The sequence below is a fragment of the Podarcis melisellensis genome (assembly GCF_964234715.1).
Source record: "Podarcis melisellensis genome assembly, chromosome: 4".
NCBI classification, from domain to species: Eukaryota; Metazoa; Chordata; class Lepidosauria; order Squamata; family Lacertidae; genus Podarcis; species Podarcis melisellensis.
This window is the reverse complement of record NC_138531.1, coordinates 94312298-94332667: the sequence shown is the minus strand read 5'-3', so window position 1 is coordinate 94332667 and position 20370 is coordinate 94312298. Positions and strand designations below refer to the sequence as shown.

General features: G+C 46.9%; 1 protein-coding gene across 11 annotated transcripts in view; it reads right to left on the bottom strand.

Annotated features, from left to right (window-relative positions):
• The window catches only part of TENM4 (teneurin transmembrane protein 4), a 628724-nt gene that overhangs the window by 270142 nt on the left and 338212 nt on the right, over window positions 1-20370 (bottom strand). For 9 of the 11 annotated variants that reach the window (XM_081909492.1, XM_081909496.1, XM_081909502.1 and 6 more), the window contains one exon: window positions 10112-10321. The exons of the other annotated variants lie outside the window; for them this stretch is intronic. In XM_081909492.1, coding sequence (XP_081765618.1) covers window positions 10112-10321 — 210 coding nt within the window. The remainder of the gene's footprint in view (window positions 1-10111; window positions 10322-20370) is intronic. 11 annotated transcript variants of the gene reach the window in all.

Here is a 20370-nt window from a genome sequence, read left to right as displayed (position 1 = left end):
AATGCTGATTCCTCATGGCAACTGTCAGGAAAGAGATTGGCCTGTTTGGCTGAAATCACCTCCCCACAAAAACCACCCAAGGTCTAAGGGTGTTCCCAAAATACTGGCCCCACAAGCTTTTTTGCTACCTCTGGGCACACAAACACAAGCAAAACCACAAGCTGAATGTGAGTCAACAGTGTGATAAAGCAGCAGCAAAAAAAGCGAATGTTCTTCTAAGCTGCATCAACAGAAGTCTAGTGTCCTGATCAAGTAATAGTCCCACACTCTATTCTGCCTTGGTCACACCACACCTGGAGTCCTGTGTCCATTTCTGGGCGCCATAATTTAAGAAGGATGTTGACAAGCTGGAAGGTGTGCAGAGGAGGGAGACCAAGATGGATCAAAGGTCTGGAAACCAAACCTTATGAGGAGTGGTTGAAAGAGCTGGGTTTGTTTAGCCTGAAGAAACATAGAGACATCAACTGGTAGTGTTGGAGGGGACTATGAAGGTCATTGAGTCCAACTCCCTGCAGAGGAAACTGAGAGGAGATAGGATAGTCATCTTCAAATATCTAAAGGGTTGTCATGTGGAAGATGGAACAAGGTCTTTCTCTCCAGTTCCGGAGAACTTTCTGACAGTAAGAGCTGTCTCCCTCGGGAGGTTGTGGACTCTTCTTCCTTGGAGGTTTTTAAGCAGAGGTTGGATGGCCATCTGTCATAGACGCTTGAGCTGAGATTCCTGCATTGTGGGGGGCTGGACTAGATGACCCTTGGGGTCCCATCCAACTCTACAATTCATTGACTCAGTTATTCTACCAGAGGGCAAAGTGTCTCTGGGCATGTCTAAAGTGCCTTTTCTTTTTAATTATGTTTCCGAGCACAATTCAAAGTGTTGGTGCTGACCTTGAAAGCCCTAAACGGCCTCGGTCCAGTATAGGAGCGTCTCCACTGCCATCGTTCAGGCCGGACGCTGAGGTCCAGGTCCGAGGGCCTTCTGGTGGGTCCCTCATTGTGAGAAGTGAGGTTACAGGGAACCAGACAGAGGGTCTTATTGGTAGCTGTGCCCGCCCTGTGGAACGCCCTCCCTCCAGATGTCAAGGAAATAAGCAGCTATCCTATTTTTAAAAGACATCTGAAGGCAGCCCTGTTTAGGGAAGTTCTAAATATTTAATGCTGTATTGTTTTTAACACTTGATTGGGAGCCGCCCAGAGTGGCTGGGGAAACTCAGCCAGATGGGTGGGGTATAAATAATAAATTATTAAATTATTATTATTAAATCAGCAACAATATAAAAAAAATCAGGTGAAGGACAGGGTGAAGGACCTCACACATCTCTTTTGATTCTGAAGGTGTGTTAGAGGCAGCTGGGGTGTGAATTTCATTTTTTTGCAGAAGCCATCTCTTCTGGATTTACATCTCCCTGTTGTCGGAAGTGGTAAGTAGGGGAGAAATTGTGTCAGGGCCTGTAAAAGAATTCTGGTCCCAGGGAAATCAGAGGAGGCTGGTTATGGCTTCACACAGGGATGTGTATTGCTCCTCACATCACCTCAGTGACTCCTTGAGCTGAAGGAGACTTTATTGTTTCTCTAAAATATTTCCCGGCTACTTTTCTGGGCCTGTTCCTGTTCAACATGGCTTACAAGCAAAACAAAAGGATAAAGAACCAGAGAGAGAGAGAGAGAGAAATTACACTACAAATCAACACTGGACATTTAAAAAATGAAATAAAATACAGAACCAGAGTGGTAGTAAATTGAGCCTTGTGTCTAGAGGTGCGGCGAGGTGGCAATGACAGCAATGGCTGTTTGATCTGCAGAGAGGCCGTTTTGTGCCTGGACTTTATCACTTAGCCATCCAGTGAGGACCGAGGAGTCGTGCACACCTTGACATGCTTAGGGGGCTGACATCAGAAGGACACCTCGACGATGCCAGGATCCTAAGTCCCAGGCTTTCAGCACATCGGAAATGAATGCATGGACCACCTCGATTTACGCCAAGTGACGCCCTCAAGGTGGGACAGGAAGTAAATAAGAGTTTCCAGGTGTCTCAAAATCCCAGACCCTAATACGTGTTGGAATTATCCAGTAGCAATGCTGTTGGAAAGTTTGCAGGAGTTTTCATTGGATTTCTTGCGGTTTCAACCTTCTGTGCATTTTGCAATACAGTGGTACCTCAGGTTAAGTACTTAATTCGTTCCGGAGGTCCGTACTTAACCTGAAGCACCACTTTAGCTAATGGGGTCTCCAGCTGCTGCTGCGCCGCCGGAGCACGATTTCTGTTCTCATCCTGAAGCAAAGTTCTTAACCTGAAGCCCTATTTCTGGGTTAGCGGAGTCTGTAACCTGAAGTGTATGTAACCTGAGGTACCACTGTACAGCTGCAATTTTTATTTTTTAGTGATGGTTTCATCGTTTTATCTCTTGCAAACCGCAAGAGCTCTCCACTAGCAATCAAGCCGTGTATAGATCTTGCTTAGACATAGAATTATAGGATTGTAAAGTTGGGACTCCCAAGAGTCATCTAGTCCAAACCCCTGAAATGAAGGAAACCTCTCCACAGCCATAAACACATTAAGGATGCCACTATCTTATGGGCAAGTGTTGTATAGTTCAGTGGTTAGAGCATCTGCCTTGCAAGCAGAAGGTCCCTGGCTCGGTCCCCATTGGTATCTCCAGGTAGGGATAATATTGAGAGGCAGTGTGGTATAGTGGTTAGAGCAGGGGTAGGCAACCTAAGGCTTTGGGGCCGGATGTGGCCCAATCGCCTTCTAAATCCGGCCTGTTGACGGTCCGGGAATCAGCGTGTTTTTACATGAGTAGAATGTGTGCTTTTATTTAAAATGCATCTCTGGGTTATTTGTGAGGCATAGGAATTCATTCATCCCCCCCCCCCAAATACAGTCCGCCCCCCCCCACAAGGTCTGAGGGACAGTGGACCGGCCCCCTGCTGAAAAGGTTTGCTGACCCCTGGGTTAGAGTGTCAACCTAGAACCAAAAAATGCCAGGTTCAAATCTACCAGTCCTGAAACTCACTGGGTGCTCTTGAACCAGTCCCTGTCTGTGAGGCTGGCCTACGTATTCCTAAGAGAGGAATACGACCGAAGGATATGTTTCAACCTGCTGCACAACAGCAACTGTAAATGGCGTGTAAAAAAATATGTAATGAACAATAATTTCAGCAAGCTTTTCCTGGATTATTGTTCTTAAATTGATTCTACACTGCCTCTACTCTTCTAAGCCTTTTAATTTATTTTATTAGATTATGTAAGTGTTGCATTACTATTTTTTTAATACCCAGCATTGTTTCATTTTAAGGTGCTAAAAGGTAAAGGTAAAGGACCCCTGACAGTTAAGTCCAGTCGCAAACAACTCTGGGGTTGCGGCGCTCATCTTGCTTTACAGGCCGAGGGAGCCAGTGTTTGTCCGGAGGAAGTTTTCCTGGGTCATGTGGCCAGCATGACTAATCCGCTTCTGGCGAAACCAGAGCAGTGCACGGAAACACCGTTTACCTTCCTGCTGGAGCGGGAAGGTATTATTTATCTACTTGTACTTTTTGGGGTGCTTTCAAACTGCTAGGTTGGCAGGAGCAGGGACTGAGCAACGGGAGTTCACCCCGTCGCAGGGATTCGAACCGCCGACCTTCTGAGATGCTAAGCTGCCTTAAATGCTGGACAGAAACTTTCACAATAAAGGCATTGGATAAATCCAATGCAGTGGCGTAGCGTGGGGGGTGCAGGGGGGGTTGGCCGCACCGGGCGCAACATCTGGGGGTTAGGGTAAGGGGGCGCAAATCCATAGGTTAGGGGGCGCAAATTACTTGCCTTGCCCCGGGTGCTGACAACCCATGCTACGCCACTGATCCAATGTTAGGATGAGCGCGAAAACCTCATGTCTGTTTTGTAATAAATCTGAACATGCGAGTCAATGTGCAGCCCTTGACATCACCTCACGTTAGCTGCAACCAGCATGGTCAATGGTCAGGGCTCATGGGAGGTGTAGACTGCAGGGAAGGACTGCAGACAGCAGCACCTTGGCTATTCAAAAGTACACAGCATCTCTCAAGTTTCCCTCACCAAAAGCTTTAGTTTCTGAGCATGTAACCTCTAGGTTGTGAGTTCAAGCACCACGTTTGGCCAAAAGATTCCTTGGTCCCTTCCAATGCTACAATTCTATGGTTCTATGACAGAAACCCTGGGTTCTGGGAATTGTAGCTCTGTCAGGGACAAACTATAATTCCCAATGTTCTTTTTGGAAAGCTGTGTGTTTTAAATGCATGACAAGTACACAGCTCCAGTCTCCCATACAAAAAGGATTATTGAGAATGTGAAATCCACAACCTCTTTCCCCCCATTTTTCTTTTAAAATAAAAAAATGCTAATATTATTGAAGATACTTTAGCAATCCTTGTACCAGGCCATAATTATATTTGCAAGAAAGGGAAACGGGTGGCGCTGTGGGTTAAACCACAGAGCCTAGGACTTGCCAATCAGAAGGTCGGCGGTTCGAATCCCCGCAATGGGGTGAGCTCCCGTTGCTCGGTCCCTGCTCCTGCCAACCTAGCAGTTCGAAAGCACGTCAAAGTGCAAGTACATAAATAGGTACCACTCCGGCGGGAAGGTAAACAGCGTTTCTGTGCGCTGCTCTGGTTCGCCAGAAACGGCTTAGTCATGCTGGCCACATGACCCGGAAGCTGCACGCAGGCTCCCTCGGCCAATAAAGCGAGATGAGCGCTGCAACCCCAGAGTCGGTCATGACTGGACCTAATGGTCAGGGGTCCCTTTACCTTTAAGGTTGTCTGTCTAAGGCCCCCTTTGCAAGATGATTTCTGAGGTGAAATCTGAACCCAGGACTGAGCTAGTAGACCTAAGCTCTTTTTGCAGGGTCCTTCCCTTTATTATCAGGCTCTTTCTTTCCACATCCACAATCTCGCCTTGCAAGCTGCAGGGAACAAAGAAGAGCAAACAAATGAAAAGATGCCCAGCAGAGCAAGGGCCCAAAGGTCAGCCACATTGCTGGGAACTTACTGTACTGGCAAATGCTGGGGGAGGCAAATGGATGAGTTGTGAGCTGTTTTTCTAATGGAAGCAACAACACTGTACAGTGGTACCTCAGGTTACAGATGCTTCAGGTTACAGACGCTTCAGGTTACAGACTCCGCTAACCCAGAAATAGTACCTCAGGTTAAGAATTTTGCTTCAGGATGAGAACAGAAATTGTGCTCCAGCAGTGCGGCGAGAGCAGGAGGCCCCATTAGCTAAAGTGGTGCTTCAGGTTGAGAACAGTTTCAGGTTAAGAACGGACCTCCAGAACAAATTAAGTTCTTAACCCGAGGTACCACCGTATTACATTCATATCCTACCTTTTCTCCAAAGAGATCAACCTCTCCCCTTCTCCAATTTATACTCATAACATGCTTTTATTTTTGTTGATGGACTAAAGCGGTGTGGCAAGCTGGTAGATGCTGAAAATTTATACCATCCGACTTTTGATTATTACTGTTCATGATGTTAAAACGCCCCTACCCCCAAACTTGAAACTGGGCGGGGAAGGGAAACAGCTCAGGAAGAGAACTATTTGTACTGTCTGGGTACCACTTTGCTCCTCTTATCGATATCTGAGCTATGAGAATAATTCCCAATTCTTCCTCTCGTTAAATTCTGTTTCTTGAGAGAACTGCAGCTTCCTTTTAATGTGCCTGCTTGCTTGTTCATCAGGTGGAAGGGTGGATAAAATCAATTTAGGATAACTTTTCTTAAAGCTAACAGTTTCTGACAGGAAGAGCTATTTGACAGTGGAATGGGTCTCACTCAAGAGGTTGTGGACTCTCCTTCCTTGGAGATTTTAAGCAGAGGTTGGAAGGCCATCTGCCATGGATGCTTCAGCTGAGATTCCTCCATTGCAGCGGGCTGGACTAGATGACCCTCAAGATCCCTTCCTACTCTTCTGCGATATATATATATATATATATATATATATATATATATATATATATATGGTTTTACATATAATTTCCAAAAATCATATAACATACCATATTTTTTCGCCCCATTGTGCGCACCGGCCCATAAGACACACCCACAGGCGCAGGGCTGGGATGGGGGAAGCCCGAGCTTCCCCCGACCCCAGCCCCCAAAACAGGCAGCTCTCCGCAAGCCTTGGGAGACTGGCGCGGCTTCCAGCCGGGCTCCCACGGCTTGCGGATATCTGCCTGAATCCCAAACCAGGTCGGGGAACAGCAGGATGGCGCACTGCACCTCCCCGCTGTCCCCCAAGCTTGTGGGGCTGGCGGCAGATATCCGCAAGCTGTTCTCTGTCATCCCCTTCTCCTTGTGCCCTCCATCTTTCCCAACATCAGGGTCTTTTCCAGGGAGTCTTCTCTTCTCATGAGGTGGCCAAAGTATTGGAGCCACAGCTTCAGGATCTGTCCTTCCAGTGAGCACTCAGGGCTGATTTCCTTAAGAATGGATCGGTTTGATCTTCTTGCAGTCCATGGGACTCTCAAGAGTCTCCTCCAGCACCATAATTCAAAAGCATCCATTCTTAAGCGATCAGCCTTCTTAATGGTTCAGTTCTCACTTCCATACATCACTACTGGGAAAACCATAGCTTTAACTATATGGACCTTTCTTGGCAAGGTGATGTCTCTGCTTTTTAAGATGCTGTCTAGGTTTGTCAATTTCCTTTATTTTAATGCAAATGTTTAGGACTGGTGTGCGCTTAAATATCAGAAGATTCCATCAGGGAAAGCCACTTTCAATGCTGGTTATCAGATAGGGCTAGTCCTTGAGGAATTCGCCACCTCTTTGTCAAGGACCATCTCCCTACTTAGAGCTCATTGACTTGAGGATGCGAATCTGGGGAGAGCAAACCCATTTCCTTTTTGCAACTGTGGAAGGCTGAGCTAGCCACTTAGTCAATGGGGCCAATGCTTTGTGGATTGGAGTCTGAGGCATCAGTAACCTAACCTTTAAGTCTCAAAAAACCCCTAACTTCCTTTTGTTTTTTCCCTTTGTGTGTTTAGGTCTCACCCTTGATCAGAATCTTATTTAGGTGTCTCCCAGGGTAAAGAGCATCAGGGAGAGAGACAAAAGGATGGTTAAAAGCACTTGGAAACTGCAGAACTGGATGCAAATGTCAGCTGATCACCTGATAAAATTGTTATGTGTGGTTTTTTGGGGGGAAGGGGGGCCACCCAACCCAATGCTCCCCTTAACACACATAAGCACATGCTGCATATATGGAAATTGTACATGTGCAAGGCTTCTAAGATTAATTTATTTTTAAATAAGCTTTTGTGCCACTTTTTTTTTTTTTTTAATGTACTGCTTATTTTCTCCATCTTCCTGGAGCTACTGCTGTTGCGGCTCCTTGTGTTTTCTTAAGGTTTTGTCCCCCACTCCCTGAAAATAATCTCCCTTGATTATTTATAATCACATTAAATGTGATTCTGTTAGCTGTCTTGGGTCTTAGGAAAGAGGGGTGTTGGGCTGGGGAGAGCCCAAGTTTTTTTAACTTGATTCCATTTTACTTTGAATTTGTATACCGCCTTTCTATGCACAAGGAGGTTTACAAACTGCAAAAGCAAGAAAATAGTATAAAGGACCCCACTTGTAACAACCCCTTGATCTTATACAAAAAGACACAATAACTGAAAAACAAACAACTTATATCAAATAAAGCAATATTCAATAATCCATTAGAATATAATAGTAAACAGTAAAATGAAACACCAGCAAATAATAATTCAACAGTTAACACTTATTTATTATTAACTATTAATTATTATTATTTATACCTTGCCCATCCGGCTGGGTTTCCCCAGCCATTCTGGGTGGCAGACTTCTGAGAACTGGAGTTAAATGCTGGCGATAGCCTGTCCCCCATAAACTGCCTAAAAGTAAAGGTAAAGGGACCCCTGACCATTAGGTCCAGTCGTGACCGACTCTGGGGTTGCAGCGCTTATCTCCCTTTATTGACCAAGGGAGCCGGCATACAGCTTCCGGGTCATGTAGCCAGCATGACTAAGCTGCTTCTGGTGAACTAGAGCAGCACACGGAAACGCCGTTTACCTTCCCGCCAGAGCGGTACCTATTTATCTACTTGCACTTTGATGTGCTTTCGAACTGCTAGGTTGGCAGGAGCAGGGACCGAGCAACAGGAGCTCACCCCGTTGCGGGGATTCGAACCGCCAACCTTCTGATCAGCAAGTCCTAGGCTCTGTAGTTTAACCCACAGCGCCATCTGCGTCCCTATATAAACTGCCTAGCCACTGGCATTTTGCACAAGCGGGAACATCCGCACCAGGCCCCAGGGTAGCCCCACGCAAAGTGCACTGCAGTAATCAAGGCTGCCATTTGATCAGCATAGGACCTGGCTTGACTCACTTCCTTGAGTTATCTGCTCTGCACAGATGAAGTCCTCTTCTTGCTTTTATGGTGCAGTTGTCTAGCTTAGATTGTGCCGGATCTGCGGAGACCTGCTATGATGCTATCGCTTGGTGGCTGGGGACTTGTAAGCACATGTAATAGCTGTGCAACTTAGATGTTTTCTCCCGCTCTCCCCAGAAACTTTTTAATTTCAAGAGTTGGCAAATGTACCCATAACCACCCACTAAAACAAAGCTGTTGACATACGTATTTGCAGAGGCTCTTAATTGCATTGACTGGAGGTGGGAACACAGCTGAGGTATTAATTAAGTGAATACTCATTTCATAGATTTGGCCCTGTCCACTTTGGGACTATTGCACCAATCATATTAAAAAATAATTCTGTAGAAATTCAGAATTCTCTGTACACTGAAACATAACAGATTCAGGTACCAGGTGGGTGGGTGGATGAAACCAGAATAACAGATTTGGAATGAACGATGGAACATTTGGGATTGGGAACCAAGTGTAAAACCAAGCTGGCTGTGCCTAATATAACCTTAATATAACCTGCAAACTCCAAGAATTTCTTTTCCCCCTCTCCCCAACCCAATCCATTTTACTCAAAGTAGCGTCCATGCACTAATAATGCAAACAACTCACTTTTTGCAAAAAAAAACACACAACACGTGTAGAACAAGTGGCTATTTTTATAGCCTCCAAATTCACAAGGTACTCCTTGCAGCTGTCTCAGCCAGAAGCTGCAAAAACAACACACACACACCTTTTTAAAAAGGCTCCTGCAGTTTCTGAAGTCAAAAGACACTCTCTCCTGACCTGTTAGGACTGGGGTGAAAAACACCACCACCAGTATTTCTGAAAAGCATAAATATCCTCTGATTTTCTAAAATGGGTCACAAAAATAATCAGCACATGGACAAACACAAATGCGGTTGACACATTTCCCTGGAACAAAACCTCAGGATTTGCTTGAAGTTGTGAAAAAATCCAAGGTTTCTTTGAGTCTCCCAATATACTGTATCATTTTAATTTTTCATTCAGAAACAGAGACTCCAAAATTCACCAGGGGGAAAAACAACAGCACGTAATTATAAAGGAACACCTCCTACCAGCACCTCTGCTGGCGAAACCCTTAGCAAAATTCAAAACAGAATGCATGAGATTTAACCGAATGGTCCAGTTCGTTATATTCACACGCACAAAGCGACCCAAATAATCTTGCAGAGAAGACTGCCGGGAGAGAGCTGGGCTGAACGTTAAGTCAGTGAAATCTGTAACGCAGGATAAATGTTTTTGCCACCCTGACTGCAAAATCTCCATCAGATGCACGCCGTGTGGAATTTACTTCAACCCACACATTCTTTCTGCAGCTCTAAAAATGCAACTTGAGATCAGGCCAGGCCGAACCACCCCCTAACCATTCAGCCATGGGGGTGGGGGGTCCGAAATCAGCAAGAGTTGCAGAGTTGAGCTGCAATGCAAAGCAAGTCCGCCCACGCAACCCTCCTCCCCTGCAAAAAAACCCACACACACAAAAAATCCATTTGCAAAACTTCGAACAGCAAGATGCAACAAAAGAAGCAGATTGTTCCCAATTGTAATGCGCGCTTGGCAATGCATCTTGCTGAAATGAGTTTCAAAACATTTCAAATACAAAATAACCAACAAATACATACATACATATATATACTGTATATATTTAAAGCAGTAACACAGTTAAGTAGGTAGATAGAATGAACTCACCAATAGAAGGGAGGGAGAGATTCCCAGAGCCACTTTTAACTAAGAATGAATTGGGGACAAACTCTTCTTCAGAGTCAGAGTCCTGAGTTGGCTGGGCCACCCCATTGCCTAGCAACCTCCTCTGGCTCTCATTGGCTGGCGGGGAGGGGGGAGGGGAGGGGGTTTGCTCAATAGGGGTTGATGAAGCAGATGAACAATGCAAGGGAGGACCTGTTAAACACAAAACACAAACACAGACAGAAAATAAATAACTGAAAATTGCAACCCAAAATAGGAAAACAAAAGGAAGGAAGGAAAACACCAGGGCAAACAAGGGGGGGGGGGCAAAGATACATCAAACAAACACACACACAAAAAACATGCACAGAGACACAGATAACTTCTTAGCAAAGCCTATGCGAGTAATCACCATTTGCAAATACTGTATACTGTGCACAATTTGGGCTGCCCCCTTGCGAAGGAGAAGATCCCATTCAATCCACTGGTGGAGATGACCTCTGAATAAATGCACAGAGATGCATAAGGCATTCAGGTGTAGTCTTGATTAAGCAGGGATTAAATAACAAGGGAAATCCTGCCGTTTTCAGACATTGGTGAGAAAGCTCTTGAGTTTCCTGTTGCATATGACTTCGGGGGTGGGGGAGAAAGGTTCTTGTCATTTTAAGCAGCCAGCTGGAGAGGGAATCCAAGAGTATTGAGGCTGGATTTAATCATGCATCGCTGCGATTTCTAAGCCCAGTGATCATGCCCTCCGAGGAGGTTGCACCAGCAGGCGATTGCATGATGAAACTGAGCCGTAACAGATAAGGAGCAAAAGTCAATCGAACATCAAGAGAGAGGGTGCTTTGGAGTGCGGAACGCTAGGGGCGGAGAGATGCTTCGTTGGGTATCATTTGATGAGGGGGGTCCTTCTTCTTGCCAGAAGGGAAGGAAGGAAGGGGCTTGCCCCAGGGGCACAGCTGGAAAGGGCTGCAGCTCAACAGGTAGAACATCTGCTTTCCATGGGGGGGGGGCAAGGTCCTAGGTTCATCCCTCCCAAACGTCCAGATATAGGACTGGGAATCCTGCCTGCCTGGGATATTGCAGAGCTGCTGCCAGTCAGTGCCAATGATGCTCAGCCAAATGGACCAGTTCTCTGGCTCAGTGTATAAAGGTAAAGGGACCCCTGACCATTAGGTCCAGACGTGGCCAGTGGCGTAGCGTGGGGGGTGCAGGGGGGGCCGGCCGCACCGGGCGCAACATATGGGGGTTAGGGTTAGGGGGCGCAAATCCATGGGTTAGGGGGCACAAATTACTTGCCTTGCCCCGGGTGCTGACAACCCACGCTACGCCACTGGTCGTGACCGACTCTGGGGTTGCGGAGCTCATCTCGCTTTACTGGCCGAGGGAGCTGGCGTTTGTCTGCAGACAGCTTCTGGGTCATGTGGCCAGCATGACGTAAGTCGCTTCTGGGGAACCAGAGCAGCGCACGGAAATGCCGTTTACCTTCCCGCCGGAGCGGTATCTATTTATCTACTTGCACTTTGACGTGCTTTTGAACTGCTAGGTTGGCAGGAGCAGGGACTGAGCAACAGGAGCTCACCCTGTCGCAGGGATTTGAACCGCCAACCTTCCGATCGGCAAGTCCTAGGCTCTGTGGTTTAACCCACAGCGCCACCCGCGTCCCTGGCTCAGTGTATGGCAGAGGATTGGAAAGAAAGTATCTCAACAAATCTTTGTTATTTCCATAGCATACAGGAGTGGCCAACACATAACTCTGTCAGCCATGGCTTCATTTACACACGCAGCTGCCATGCTGGACCTAGAAAATATAAAATTTGCCACCCAACTGGGGGCCTCTGGCAGAGAAGAAGGTTTCCTGTCAGTATTTTTTTGCATGCACAAAATGGGATAATAGGTTTTATTGCTGTTAAAGTGGATTAAAGCACTCTTGTCTCCCTGGCGCAATAAATCCAGGTTTTTTTATTTTGGAAAAAAAAAATGTATTTGGAAACTGATGGGGGAAGTGTACTGAAAAGGGTAGGATGGTGTAATAATTAAGAGGAAGGTGCATAAACACCCCACATTCAAATCACTGTCATATGACCTTTCCACAAAAAATCACAACAAATCCTCAATAGAGATGGGCACAGAAACCATCCAGCTAATTCCCTGAGGTTCAAAGTATCCAAGAAAAGTAAAACCAAACACACACAAAAAAATCACAGTAATTCATTTCTTAAAACAACTGGATCATCACCGCTTGCAGGCTAAAATGCAGCGTTAAAAAAAATGAGGCCCTCAGAACCAGGGCTAACCATTTATAAAAGTAATCAGCAGGAGAATCAAAGGTTTGTTTTTTGGAAGGAAAGCCTTTAAACACTATCAGAACATAGATGAAGAGGGAGAGGGCCAGGTTAGTTATGACATTTTTATTTTTTAGAAGTTTAGGAGATGGTGAGTTTATTTATTTTAGAAACTGGATTTTCCTATTCTAATCTGAAAATTTTGCCTCCGTTTCCCAGCTTTTAAAAACTTTATACTTATTATCATAATTTATCATCATTGAAAGCTAGATACTCCTTTTTTGTTTTGGTTTGTGTATACATATATAGTATGTTATTTACTAGTAATGGTTTGTTTGTTTGTTTGTTATTAAAGAGTTTGATGCTAATGTAAAAATTTGATTTTTAAATAAACAAATAAATGGGAAACAGCTTAATCTTCTGGAGCAGGGAGTAATTCTTCCTATTGGCCATTGTTATTATTACTATTTATTTGTTTTTAAAGTGTGTCCTTTTGGGGGGAGTTTCCCTCCATTCATATCTCGCTGCTGCCTGAAAGGCAGGATTTGCGTAGCAGATTACATCTGAGGGTCTTGTAGACTCTACAGGAATCATAGAGTCAGAAGAGTTGAAGGGATCCCAAGGGTCATCTAGACCAACCCCCTGTAACGCAGGAAATCTACACCCTGTGTGTCTACACATGTTTATTTGTGTGCCTGCGTGGGTGCCCTCTGATGATCTGTAGCCATCCTGGGATCTTGGAAACCCCAAAACTAGCCTCAACAGAACATGGCAATTTGGCTGCAAAACCTGCCCCAAACACCATGCACCTGTTTCAGTCTGGTTGTCACAGGCACCCAACAGTCCATAATTGCACACTTCGCTGCACACCCCATAGCGAATTTTGAACTGTTTCCAACCTTTTGACATGTAAAGAGTGGGTGCATATCTGCATGAAATCCATCCTTCCCGTTCTAGGCTGCAGTTTGGCTTAGTTTAAAGATAAAAAAGGTTCCTGTTGTTGCAATTGATAGGTAAAGGTAAAGGGACCCCTGACCATTAGGTCCATTCGTGGCTGACTCTGGGGTTGCGGCGCTCATCTCGCTTTACTGGCCGAGGGAGCCGGCGTACAGCTTCTGGGTCATGTGCCAGCATGACTAAGCCGCTTCTGGTGAGCCAGAGCAGCGCACGGAAATGCCGTTTACCTTCCCGCCAGAGCGGTACCTATTTATCTACTTGCACTTTGACGTGCTTTCGAACTGCTACATTGGCAGGAGAAGGGACCAAGCAAAGGGAGCTCACCCCGTCACGGGGATTCAAACCGCTGACCTTACGATCAGCAAGCCCTAGGCTCTGTGGTTTAACCCACAGCGCTACCCGCGTCCCACTTGGAATTGATAGTAAAAAGGTAAAGGGACCCCTGACCATTAGGTCCAGTCGTGGCCGACTCTGGGACTGCGGCGCTCATCTCACTTTATTGGCCGAGGGAGCCAGCATACAGCTTCCGGGTCATGTGGCCAGGCACTCCTGTCTTCCACTGCCTCCTGCAGTTTGGTCAAACTCATGTTTGTAGTTTCGAGAACACTGTCCAACCATCTCGTCCTCTGTCGTCCCCTTCTCCTTGTGCCCTCCATTTTTCCCAACTTCAGGGTCTTTCCCAGGGAGTCTTCTCTTCTCATGAGGTGGCCAAAGTATTGGAGCCTCAGCTTTAGGATCTGTCCTTCCAGTGAGCACTCAGGGCTGGTTTCCTTCAGAATGGAGAGGTTTGATCTTCTTGCAGTCTATGGGACTGTCAAGAATCTCCTCCAGCACCGCTTTCCCTTAGGACACCCCTATTTTCATCAGAGAAGTGTATGGTGTTATGTGACCCCCTGAGCCAAGGGGATAAGTAACTCTACAACCTTTAGAAGACATCTGAATGCTGCACTGTGTAGGGAAGTTTTTTTTTAAAAAGGTTAATGTTTTATTATGTTTTTCTATATATTGTAGGCTGGCCACAGTGGCTGGGACAACCCAGTCAGATGGATGGGGTATTATTATTATTATTATTATTATTATTATTATTATTATTATCATCATCCCTATTTTCATCAGAGAACAACCAACAATGACCTCAGGAGAGACCAGAGATCACTGGACCAGCATCCTGTTGCCACAGCAACAAAGCAGAGATGCCTACAGGAAGCAGAACCATGTGTGTCACAGCAGCCGAGTTCTGAGCACAGCGCCACTCCAAAAAGGCCTTCCCCAAATTCCCGGGAACATCACTAAAACTGCCCTTTTATTATTATTATTATTTTACAAACGCCCTGGGAACGGGAGGCAGAAAGTAGCGTAATCCCGGGGAGCGACCGCGCACTTTCCGTTAACTGCAAAGAAAACAAATCGCCCCGAGAAATTTGTGCCAGACTCTGCAAAAACAACAAAAATAAAACTTTATAATACTTTCTAACATGTTGTATAAAAGTTACGGGCCGGCGTAACCAAAACCATACGGCGACTGCACAGTATCTCTTTCCAAAAGGCATGCGGGGAGGGTCAGGGCGGCGGGGGGGGCGAGGAACCGGCAAAGGGTTTTATCTGTTCAGCATTGCCTCCCCTGCACCCACCCAGAAAAAAAGATTTGCTAAGGTTCAGAGAACTAAAAGCCCATTTCTCCTCCCTCGCTTCCTCCCTTCCTCGCATTTGGTCGCTGGACCATGTCACGATGGCAGGGGGGCTGGCGTGAAATCCCCTCCCTGGTTTATGTCGAGCTTGCCTTGTACATTGTCGAAATTGCACATCGCTCCACACCCCACCCCCTTCTCTCTCTTTGTCAGTAGGGTTTTGATCACAGCTTGTGCTGCGGCCCCATCCGTGAGGCCCCGAAGTTTCTGAGCAAGCAGATGAATGAAGCCCCAAGCCCTCCCATGTTAAAAGGTGCTGCGTGTAATTCAGACCCCCGACCCCCGAAGACCAAAGTGCAACTATAACTCCATCTGTACAAGAGAGAGAGAGATTTGGTCTCGCCCCGTGGCCACATATATCACACCCACGCAATGCTGACAAAGCCAAATGCCACCAATGTCGTTCTGCTGCTTTGTTTACCACTGGCGACGATGTAGCCTTAGGTAAAGATAAAGGGATCCCTGACCATTAGGTCCAGTTGTGACCGACTCTGGGGTTGCGGTGCTCATCTTGCTTTATTGGCAGAGGGAGCTGGCGTACAGCTTCCGGGTCATGTGGTCAGCAGGACTAAGCCGCTTCTGGCGAACCAGAGCAGCGCACATAAACGCCGTTTACCTTCCCGCCGGAGCGGTACCTATTTATCTACTTGCACTGGTGTGCTTTCGAACTGCTAGCTTGGCAGGAGCTGGGACCGAGCAACGGGAGCTCACCTCGTGGCGGGGATTCGAACTGCCGACCTTCTGATCGGCAAGTCCTAGGCTCTGTGGTTGAACTCACAGCACCACCCACATCCCAGCGATGTAACCTTACCCATGGTCTGTTCTCCCACGTACAGACATACCTGTCCACACTGGTCAGAATGCAGGGTTCCTAATCTCCCCACTGCCTGAATAAGGTTTTCTGGAGCCCCGGAAACTCACAGTGGCCCCAGCCCACTCCAAAATTCTCTTTGCATCACAAATAAATAGAGTCCTGCTGTTAACTACTGGGCTGGTTCAGGCCAGCCTATGGAAGTAAGCTTCAGATGCATGATATATGGCCCCATTTCCCCCTAGATTAGCCACGTCTCCTATATACAAAGAATCATTTTCTATCTCAGGTGTCAGGAGCGAGCCAGCAATAAATCACACTGAGTAAGTGAAGAGAACTCTTTATTGGAAGAAATAGGGAGTCTGCTCAGGGGTGCCAGGCCTAATCTTCTTTGGTAGGTCTTGACCCTATGAGGCAGTTGTGGAGGTTGAAGGTCCCAGAATTCCCACAGCAGCCTAAGTCTCCTCCTCCCCCAGGTCCTTCCCAAGCAATCTGAGACTGCGCCCATGTCTCCCTCTGCTCCTCACGTTTCACACCTCTCCTGGTCCTATGGGGACTAGGGAGCAGGGAAGCTTGTCGCAGCAGGAGGGGGAGACACCTTGGCTTCTTCACCAGCCTGATTCATCTCTGCCTCTTGGCCTCCTCCTCCCACCCTGCTGCCTCTCTGGCACGGACTCTCCCTTCTCACTAAACCCTGTTACCCCTTCAGGTTCCGACACCACCTCCTCTTCCCAGGTTTCTCCCCCTTCTCCCTCTGACCACTCATTGTTGTCCCACCACCAACTCCCAGGCTCTGAGCCTTCTTCCCTTGGGGGTTTCCCCGCTGGTTCCTCCCACCACTGTTCTGTGTCCAGTCAGTCCATGACATTGGGGTGGGGAATGACCCGCCCATGGGCCAACTTTGGCCTGCTAGGCTGTTTCAGGCAAACAGCACCAGAGTTTGCCATTCAGAAGCCTATGGAGACCTGGCAGGAAGGACAATGAATGGCAATACTAGCTGGGTAAGGCTGGACGTGGGTGGCGCTGTGGTCTAAACTACAGAGCCTAGGGCTTGCCGATCAGAAGGTCAGCGGTTCGAATCCCTGCAACAGGGCGAGCTCCCGTTACTCTGTCCCAGCTCCTGCCCACCTAGCAGTTCAAAAGCATGTCAAAGTGCAAGTAGATAAATAGGTACCACTCCGACGGGAAGGTAAACGGCGTCTCTGTCTCTGTGCGCTGCTCTGGTTCGCCAGAAGCAGCTTAGTCATGTTGGCCACATGAACCGGAAGCTGTACGCTGGCTCCCTCGGCCAATAAGGCGAGATGGGCACCACAACCCCAGAGTCATTCACGACTGGACCTAACGGTCAGGGGTCCCTTTACCTTTAAGGCTGGAAAAGAGGCCCTTCCGTGCTCCTGGAATCCTCAGCTAATTCCCAGCCTGGCTGACTGCTGCTGCCAACTTGGCCTAATCGATCCACTGGTCTCACGCAATGAAAATTAGGAGGGTATAGACAATTTCTTGCCGCCTTTCAGATTCAAAGGCCCTTGGTCAGAATCAACATTATATTGCTTCTGCAAGCAGGAGTCAATGAAGCAGAGCAAGGGGAAGGAAAAATGGCTATCAGGTATCCTTGCAGCGGATGCAGGGACAAAGCGCAGCTACATTTTTCACAGCAGGGACAATGATGCCATCTCCTGGAAGGGTATATGCCAATCTTCTGCACGGGGCAATAAATGAGCCTTTTTTCCTCCCCAGAAGGAAATCCACCAAACAAGTTAAGCAGAGGAAGAGGGAGGTTTAATTAGCATGTATGGCTAAGGGCTGAACTCCTTGTTTTAAGATACTCAGGTCCTTTTATTTTGGGCAGCCAAAATGTCACTAAGTATGAGCAAGCTTTAGGGTCCGACAGAACTCTTCATTGGGAGAGGAAGTGTAGGACAGTGGCGGGGGAATATGCTTTGTTTGCAGAAAGTCTCAGGTTCAATCCCTAGCATTGCTAGGCAGGGCAGGGAGTTTCCCCTGCCTAAAACCCCGGGAAGCTGCTGCCAGTCAGTGTAGACAATACTAAGTTAGATGGACAATGAGTCCAATAGCTTTTCCCATGCTTCGCATCAGGCTGGATTCTAAATTGTGGGGAGCAAAGAAACTGGCTTAGTATTGAAGCTATAATGTCCACACTAGTCATTTTTCCTGTATAGAACAAGGTTTATCAGACTTGGGTCACCCTCTGTTTTTGGACTACAATTTCCATCATCTCTGACCACTGGTTCTGCTAATGGGAGTTGTAGTCCAACAAAAGCTGGAGAGCTAAGTTTGGGAAACCTTGGTATAGAAAGGGTATAGCCATGAACAACATGCACCTCAGAATTTACAACTACTCCCTCCTCATCCCGTGATGTTTTGGGCCAATTCTGGTATTCCCCTCCTTCTCCTCTTTCATTCCTTCCCCCCTCCCCTCTTTCTCTTCCTCTCTTGTCTCCCTCCCACTTCCAAGGACGCACCCCCCCCCCCCCGCGGAACAAATAACCTGCTGACAACTGCATGCCAACCCTTTGACACCTGGTTCCAAGAAGCCTTCAGAGGATGTGTAATAATATCTGAGGCTGAAGGGCGTGAGAGAGAGAGAGAGAGAGAGAGAGAGAGAGAGAGAGAGAGAGAGAGAGAGAGAGAGAGACACCTGGAAATGGTAAATGAAAGCAGTTGCTAAGAAGCACTTTGCTGAAAGGGACTCAGCTTAGGGGTAAACAAGATGCATTCTTTCCGTGTAGAAATGCGTAAAGTTACAAGCAGTGCAGAGAGAAATCATTTGCTTCTCAAAATACCACGCACAATGTTTGGCATCTTCATCAAGCAGGGAGGACCTTTTCTCCAGCCTGAGAGCCACATTCCAGCTGCGATAGCTCAGTCAATAGTGCATATGAAATGGGCGTAAAGGTAAAGGTAAAGGGACCCCTGACCATTAGGTCCACTCGCAGACGACTCTGGGGTTGTGGCGCTCATCTTGCTTTATTGGCCAAGGAAGCAGGCGTACAGCTTCCGGGTCATGGGGCCAGCATGACTAAGCCGCTTCTGGTGAACCAGAGCAGCACACACCATTTACCTTCTTGCCAGAGTGGTACCTATTTATCTACTTGCACTTTGATGTGCTTTCGAACTGCTAGGTTGGCAGGAGCAGGGACCGAGCAACGGGAGCTCACCCCATTGCGGGGATTTCGAACCGCCGACCTTCTCATCGGCAAGTCCTAGGCTCTGTGGTTTAACCCACAGCGCCACCCGCATCCCATGAAATGGGCTTATAGACTCCCAACTCCCATTGGTCCCAGGCAGCATGGCCAAACATCAGGGATGATGGGATTTAGAGTACAACAGCACCTGATGTGCTGTTTATAGCTCAGGCCACTGTGCTAGCATACAAATTTTTGCCAATAGGTTACAGAGGCAGGAAGAGGCAGGCATCGGAAAGTCTGACCATGTACCATTGTTGTTGAACTTTCTATTCTGATATTTTATTGTATTTTTAAAATAATGTTTTATATTGCCCACCTGGTTGTTGTTGTTGTTGTTTTTAAATAAGAAGAAGGGATATAGATATGTACGGACAAATGTTTGTTCATCACAACTCACAGTTCACTTTTAGCATTCGTTGTCGCATAGACAGCTTTAAAACCTTGGCTGGCGATGCCATGCGCATCTGACTGCCCACTGTGAGAATGGGATGCTGGGCTAGGACTGATGTACACCTTAAATGGGGATTGCTGGAGGTGCATATGCTTGGCACATGAAAAACTGTGCATGGGATTATACAGCATACCCATGTAGGAAACGAGTCATGTACATGAAAGAGTCCTAAACATGTCTCTGTGTTGCATGGTCCCACTACTCTTTCCCACACAGCAAATCTGAGCGTTACTCAGCTCACTTGTATGGATCTATGTCTGAAAGAGCGTGCAAAAGCTATGGGGGAAATATATTGCTCTGCTTGCACAAGTAGCCGCATAGGTGCTGTGATCTAAACCAATGGGCCTCTCCAGCTTGCTGATCAGAATGTCGGCGTTTTGGATCCCTGCAACAGAGTGAGCTCCCATTGCTCTGTCCCAGCTCCTGCCAACCTAACAGTTCGAAAGCATGCCAGTGCAAGTAGATAAATAGGTTCCACTGTGGCAGGAAGGTAAACAGTGTTTCTGTGCACTCTGGCACTCGTCACGGTCCTCCATGCGCCAGTAGCAGTTTAGTCATGCTGGCCACATGAGCTGGAAAGCTGGTTGTGGACAAACCGGATCCCTTGGCATGAAAGCGAGATGAGTGCCGCAAACCCATAGTTACCTTTGACAGGACTTAACCATCCAGGGGTCCTTTACCTTTTACTTTTACAAGTAGGCACATAGTTTAATCAAAGAAATAAAAGAAATTCCTTCCAGTAGCACCTTAAAGACCAACTAAGTTAGTTCTTGGTATGAGCTTTCGTGTACATGCACATTTCTTCAGAAGAAATAAAGTTAGTTAAAGAAATAAAGAAATAAAGTTAGTTAAAGCCGT